At 40.2% G+C, this 7,895-nt stretch overlaps 1 protein-coding gene across 2 annotated transcripts in view; it reads left to right on the top strand.

Annotated features, from left to right (window-relative positions):
- Positions 1-6,249, top strand: part of tyrobp (transmembrane immune signaling adaptor TYROBP) — a 10,833-nt gene extending 4,584 nt beyond the window's left edge. For both annotated transcript variants that reach the window (XM_083761056.1, XM_083761055.1), the window contains 3 exons: positions 3,773-3,898; positions 4,977-5,035; positions 5,341-6,249. In XM_083761056.1, the coding sequence (XP_083617182.1) occupies positions 3,773-3,898; positions 4,977-5,035; positions 5,341-5,397 (242 nt within the window). In that variant the 3' untranslated portion in view covers positions 5,398-6,249. The remainder of the gene's footprint in view (positions 1-3,772; positions 3,899-4,976; positions 5,036-5,340) is intronic.
- The last annotated feature ends 1,646 nt before the right edge of the window (positions 6,250-7,895 follow it).

Raw genomic sequence — 7,895 nt, 5'->3', positions numbered from 1 at the left:
AGGTACAAATTTAACCCTTTAAAACACACTGTGTATCACAGGTACAAATTTAACCCTTTAAAACACACTGTGTATCACAGGTACAAATTTAACCCTTTAAAACACTCTGTGTATCACAGGTACAAATTTAACCCTTTAAAACACACTGTGTATAACAGGTAGAAATTTAACCCTTTAAAACACACTCTGTGTATAACAGGTACAAATTTAACCCTTTAAAACACACTGTGTATCACAGGTACAAATTTAACCCTTTAAAACACTCTGTGTATCACAGGTACAAATTTAACCCTTTAAAACACACTGTGTATCACAGGTACAAATTTAACCCTTTAAAACACTCTGTGTATCACAGGTACAAATTTAACCCTTTAAAACACACTGTGTATAACAGGTACAAATATAACCCTTTAAAACACACTGTGTATAACAGGTACAAATTTAACCCTTTAAAACACTCTGTGTCTCACAGGTACAAATATAACCCTTTAAAACACACTGTGTATAACAGGTACAAATTTAACCCTTTAAAACACTCTTTGTATCACAGGTACAAATTTAACCCTTTAAAACACTCTGTGTATCACAGGTACAAATTTAACCCTTTAAAACACTCTGTGTATCACAGGTACAAATTTAACCCTTTAAAACACACTGTGTATCACAGGTACAAATATAACCCTTTAAAACACTCTGTGTATCACAGGTACAAATTTAACCTTTAAAACACACACTGTGTATAACAGGTACAAATTTAACCCTTTAAAACACACTGTGTCTCACAGGTACAAATATAACCCTTTAAAACACACTGTGTATAACAGGTACAAATTTAACCCTTTAAAACACTCTGTGTATCACAGGTACAAATTTAACCCTTTAAAACACTCTGTGTATCACAGGTACAAATTTAACCTTTAAAACACACACTGTGTATAACAGGTACAAATTTAACCCTTTAAAACACACTGTGTATCACAGGTAGAAATTTAACCCTTTAAAACACTGTGTATAACAGGTACAAATTTAACCCTTTAAAACACACTGTGTATCACAGGTACAAATTTAACCCTTTAAAACACACTGTGTATAACAGGTACAAATTTAACCCTTTAAAACACACTGTGTATCACAGGTACAAATGTAACCCTTTAAAACACACTGTGTATCACAGGTACAAATTTAACCCTTTAAAACACACTGTGTATCACAGGTACAAATTTAACCTTTAAAACACACACTGTGTATCACAGGTACAAATATAACCCTTTAAAACACTCTGTGTCTCACAGGTACAAATTTAACCCTTTAAAACACACTCTGTGTATCACAGGTACAAATTTAACCCTTTAAAACACACTGTGTCTCACAGGTACAAATTTAACCCTTTAAAACACTGTGTGTCTCACAGGTACAAATTTAACCCTTTAAAACACTCTGTAGTCATTTATCAGACGCTCTTAATCCAGAGACTCACAGTACAGTACAGTACAGTACAGTACAGTACAGTACAGTACAGTACAGTACAGTACAGTACAGTACAGTACAGTACAGTACAGTACAGTTATCAGACTGATGCACTGTAAATCGCCATCTTTCTAGATCCGTTTGGGCCCAGCTGGCCATTGGCTGGCCCAGACAACGAGGCGGGACTTCCCCCCTTCTTCTCCGTTGGTTTTTATTTTGACTCGAGTGGGTGGGGACTCCCGATCATAGACTGTAACGGTAGCCACGCCCCTCAGAACATACGCGACTTTATGGTATTTTTTTTAATTAATGGGACCATAATTTTCCAAAAAGAATATTATGACATTAGAAATGAGACTTTAAACTAGTGACTGGAAGAAGAAAGTATTCATGACCATGTTTATTAAGGTAATACAGTCTAGGTGAAGTTGGGCCCAAATACATGGACCTCTATGGAGCTATGGGGCTTTTTGGGTCCAGTCCAGCGCCACAACAGGCCATTATATGAACTTTCAGGAAGTCCCGATTTCAAAAGAGGCTTCACGAAATATCTGGCTGACTGCCCCCCTGATAAAAACGCTATAAGTCATAAGATGCTATCTATGTCTACATAAAAACGCTATAAGTCATAAGATGCTATCTATGTCTACATAAAAACGCTATAAGTCATAAGATGCTATCTATGTCTACATAAAAACGCTATAAGTCATAAGATGCTATCTATGTCTACATAAAAACGCTATAAGTCATATCTAAGTCTACATAGAAATGTGGAGGCTAGGGCGAGTGCTCCTACTTGTCCTCACCCCCCGAACCCACCTCACCCCTGCCCACTTTTACAGGCTGGAACGGCTTAGGGTCAACGACAGAGTACAGCATCTTGCAATGGGTCTGGTCCACAAGATTCGATGCACCACCAAGATAGCCCAGATTCGGCACAAACAAGGGACTAAATTCATTTCGCTCCTATGCCACCAAAATGTGGAACGCCCTACCAACAGTCATTAAGACATGTGAATCCCTTGACTCCTTCAAAACTGCTCTCAAAGGGCACCTACGGACGGCTGCAATTCCAGAGGGTCTCTGGTACCCATTCTGATAGACTTAAAGTCTATCTGATGGACTTTAACATATCAGCACCCCTCACTTCACATGGGTGTGATTTTTATGTAGACATAGCACTATAAAGTGGATGACATCACTGCACTGTGACATCATGTGTTTCAGGGTGTGGGGGGGGGTGTCTAGGTTGATGACATCATGTGTTTCAGGGTGTGGGGGGGGGGTGTGTCTAGGTTGATGACATCATGTGTTTCAGGGTGTGGGGGGGGTGTCTAGGTTGATGACATCATGTGTTTCAGGGTGTGGGGGGGGGGGTGTGTCTAGGTTGATGACATCACGGTGACATCATGTGTTTCAGGGTGTGGGGGGGGGGGGTGTGTCTAGGTTGATGACATCATGTGTTTCAGGGTGTGGGGGGGTGTGTCTAGGTTGATGACATCATGTGTTTCAGGGTGTGGGGGGGGGGTGTGTCTAGGTTGATGACATCATGTGTTTCAGGGTGTGGGGGGGGGTGTCTAGGTTGATGACATCATGTGTTTCAGGGTGTGGGGGGGGGGTGTGTCTAGGTTGATGACATCATGTGTTTCAGGGTGTGGGGGGGGGTGTGTCTAGGTTGATGACATCACGGTGACATCATGTGTTTCAGGGTGTGGGGGGGGGGTGTGTCTAGGTTGATGACATCATGTGTTTCAGGGTGTGGGGGGGGGTGTGTCTAGGTTGATGACATCATGTGTTTCAGGGTGTGGGGGGGTGTGTCTAGGTTGATGACATCACAGTGACATCATGTGTTTCAGGGTGTGGGGGGGGGTGTGTCTAGGTTGATGACATCACAGTGACATCATGTGTTTCAGGGTGTGGGGGGGTGTGTCTAGGTTGATGACATCACAGTGACATCATGTGTTTCAGGGTGTGGGGGGGGTGTGTCTATAGGTTGATGACATCACAGTGACATGTGTTTCAGGGTGTGGGGGGGGGTGTCTAGGTTGATGACATCATGTGTTTCAGGGTGTGGGGGGGGGTGTCTATAGGTTGATGACATCATGTGTTTCAGGGTGTGGGGGGGGGGTGTGTCTAGGTTGATGACATCATGTGTTTCAGGGTGTGGGGGGGTGTCTAGGTTGATGACATCATGTGTTTCAGGGTGTGGGGGGGGGGTGTCTATAGGTTGATGACATCATGTGTTTCAGGGTGTGGGGGGGGGGTGTGTCTAGGTTGATGACATCACAGTGACATCATGTTTCAGGGTGTGGGGGGTGTGTCCATCTGGACATGACATCAGCGGTGATCTTCCTCACCTGTGACATCATCCTGACCTTCATCATCCTCATCTGTGTGTTCTGTTTCACCGCCAGGAGAACACGCTCTGATGGTGTGTGTGTGTGTGTGTGTGTGTGTGTGTGTGTGTGTGTGTGTGTGTGTGTGTGTGTGTGTGTGTGTGTGTGTGTGTGTGTGTGTGTGTGTGTGTGTGTGTGTGTGTGTGTGTGTGTGTGTGTGTGTGTGTGTGTGTGTGTGTGTGTGTGTGTGTGCGTGCGTCACTAACAAGCCACATGAACTCTAACATGCCTATTCTGATGGTGCAACATTTCCAGATCTACAAGCTCACCACACGTTGCGCCGTGAAGCGTTGTGAGCTTACAGATCTGCTGTATTTTCACACAATGACCCATTAGATACTCGAGTAAATTTACTCTCATTTACGTGCGTGTACGGTTTGTAATGCACGTATAACTGGAGAACCGTTCGACCCGCCGACTTCACATTCGACACACGCGTCCCACACCCCCACAGGGAGGGCAGTGCCCGGTACCGAGTCGGTCGGACCCACGGTTCTCCGGAACCGCCACAAAAGGCTCTGCCAGTCAGTGGGCCTAATGAGGCCAACTCCTTTCTTTCACCTGTCCAATTCCCAGCCTCTGACTCAGCCTTCACACACAGATCTCCATGTGGGACACCGGCTGACAGCTGTTGTTGTATCTGGTCCATACCGTTGTACATATACTGTACACTCTATCACACAAAATACTAAGATCTTTAACCACATTTAGGCCTGACGTCGAAATTTATAAAATGTCTTTTAAATCCTGACAATTATCTGTCAGGATTCCCGCCACATTTTCACGATTATTTCAAAAATAGCAGACCTACAAGCTCATAGCACGCCACTCGGTGGCGCGCTATGAGCTTGTAGATCTGCTATTTTTTAATAGCTAAATTATAACATAATGTTTAAAACACCAAAAGGGGTTCCCTCCCAAAATGGGAGTCAATATATAGTCTAGATGATGATGTAATACAGTACAGGTCTAGATGATGATGTAATACAGTACAGGTCTAGATGATGATGTAATACAGTACAGGTCTAGATGATGATGTAATACAGTACAGGTCTAGATGATGATGTAATACAGTACAGGTCTAGATGATGATGTAATCTTCATCGTCAACAGGCAGAGTTTCAACGACCACATCGAAGCAGACCAACCCAGAGACCGAATCTCCTTACCAGGTAACACAGTAGTAGTAAATATGTATAGTTTATATGTATAGTTTCATTATATAGATATTCCACTGTTACTTTCTTAGCTTACGCATGTTTCATGATATTGATAAATGTTTTTATGTGATGTATTCCCATGCTTTTTGTTCTTGCTTAATGTAAATCGCTCTGGATTAAGAGCGTCTGATAAATGCCTAAATTGTAAATTGTAAACAGATAAGACATAAATTATCTAACAGATGGAGCGACATGTTTTGTATAATGAATGAATTTGTACATGAATTGATTGTGTATTTATTTATTTGTTTCAACAGGAGTTACATGGAGTCCAACCGCATGTTTACTGTGACCTGGCACACTACAGGAAATGAAACCCTGGCATGGACCTTTAAGTCTACTGGACTGAACTCACCCTCCAATGAAACCCCGGCATGGAGTAATAGGTCTACTGGATTAAAACAGCAACTATACATCAACTATCAGAACACAGAACCATTATATATCTATTAGGGCCGGGACTAATTGCGATTAATTTAGATTAATTAACTACAGAAAAATGAATCGCGATTAACTACAGATAAATGAATCGCACCTCTTTTTTTCACCGCGGAATGTTTCTCACTGGGCGCTAGTACTGAAAACTGGAAATAATAAAAAGTCACCCCATTTTGTGTTGCCTAGAACTGGAGGTCTGACAAAAAACAGTAACAATATGAAGTAAGTACAGCTTTGTGATGTCACTGAGATGTACTTGTTACTGTTACTAATTTATTTTCAGACCTCCAGTTCTAGGCAACACAGAATGGGGTGACTTTTTATTATTATTTCCACAACAGGTATATTAATGACAGTAAAATGTTGAAAATGAGTGGTATCCTGTAGTCACTATTCGTTGATTCACTGGGATACCAAAAAACATAAAAAAAAGGTTTCTCGCTGTTCTCGGGTTGAATATTGATATGCGATTAATCTAGATTAATTAATCGCAAAGCCTCTGATTAATTAGATTTTTTTTTTTAATCGAGTCCCAGCTCTAATATCTATCACTCAGAACACAGAATTATTAAAAGTTAAAACATGTAACTATGACAACACAGAGCCATTAGTGCATGCAATCACACAGAGATGTTTTTCACTTCAATAATGAATACAATCATTAATAAATATGACTCTTACGTTGCTTCAGTCATCAAATACTTTTAATGTCTGGAACTGTACCCATTATTTTACTATGCTAGTAAAGCAACCCTGATATAACTTTGCTCAGCCAATCAAATCATCGCCATGGGGTGCTCAGCCAATCAAATCATCGCCATGGGGTGCTCATCCAATCAAATCATCGCCATGGGGTGCTCATCCAATCAAATCATCGCCATGGGGTGCTCAGCCAATCAAATCATCGCCATGGGGTGCTCAGCCAATCAAATCATCGCCATGGGGTGCTCATCCAATCAAATCATCGCCATGGGGTGCTCAGCCAATCAAATCATCGCCATGGGGTGCTCAGCCAATCAAAGCAGCCTGCTGCCGGCCACGGCCTCTATAGGGGCGCTGAAGAACACCAGATGAGAAAGAATAAATGTTAATCACGTTATTATTTCACTCCTAATTATAATAAACTACAACTAATAATAATAATAATAATGTCCATGTTATGATGACGTAATTCTATAACATATTAATTAATATTCATGGTCTGACCTGGCTGAATCGCCTTTATAACATATTAATTAATATTCATGGTCTGACCTGGCTGAATCGCCTTTATAACATATTAATTAATATTCATGGTCTGACCTGGCTGAATCGCCTTTATAACACATTAATTAACATTAATTAATATTCATGGTCTGACCTGGCTGAATCGCCTTTATAACACATTAATTAACATTAATTAATATTCATGGTCTGACCTGGCTGAATCGCCTTTATAACATATTAATTAATATTCATGGTCTGACCTGGCTGAATCGCCTTTATAACACATTAATTAACATTAATTAATATTCATGGTCTGACCTGGCTGAATCGCCTTTATAACACATTAATTAACATTAATTAATATCCATTGTCTGACCTGGCTGAATCGCCTTTATAACACATTAATTAATATTAATTAATATTCATGGTCTAACCTGGCTGAATCGCCTTTATAACACATTAATTAATATTCATGGTCTAACCTGGCTGAATCGCCTTTATAACACATTAATTAACATTAATTAATATTCATGGTCTAACCTGGCTGAATCGCCTTTATAACACATTAATTAACATTAATTAATATTCATGGTCTAACCTGGCTGAATCGCCTTTATAACACATTAATTAACATTAATTAATATTCATGGTCTAACCTGGCTGAATCGCCTTTATAACACATTAATTAACATTAATTAATATTCATGGTCTAACCTGGCTGAATCGCCTTTATAACACATTAATTAACATTCATTAATATCCATTGTCTCAACTGGCTGAATCTCTTCACTCGTCATCTCTCTGGTTTCTGTGTCGAAATGTAAACCCATTTATTAAACTATCGATGTATTATAAATTAATACATTGATAGTTTAATTAATCAGTTTACATTTCTACACAGAAATATATGTATAATGTAAACAGATGATACAATGTGTTAAATATATATGTAAACAGATGATACAATGTGTTAAATATATATATATAATGTAAACAGATGATACAATGTGTTAAATATATATATATAATGTAAACAGATGATACAATGTGTTAGAACGTCTTACCGTCTTCTGAGTGGTCCACCCGGCCTCCTGGCATCAGGTCTGTCCCTGCTATTGGTCCAATCATCGGGCCTGTCCCTGCTATTGGCTGCTGTGTCTCTGCTATT

This window comes from Protomyctophum parallelum (assembly GCF_964188405.1).
Source record: "Protomyctophum parallelum genome assembly, chromosome: 3".
Lineage (NCBI taxonomy): Eukaryota > Metazoa > Chordata > Actinopteri > Myctophiformes > Myctophidae > Protomyctophum > Protomyctophum parallelum.
The sequence above is the reverse complement of the archived record's forward strand: the minus strand, read 5'-3'. Positions and strand labels throughout refer to the sequence as shown.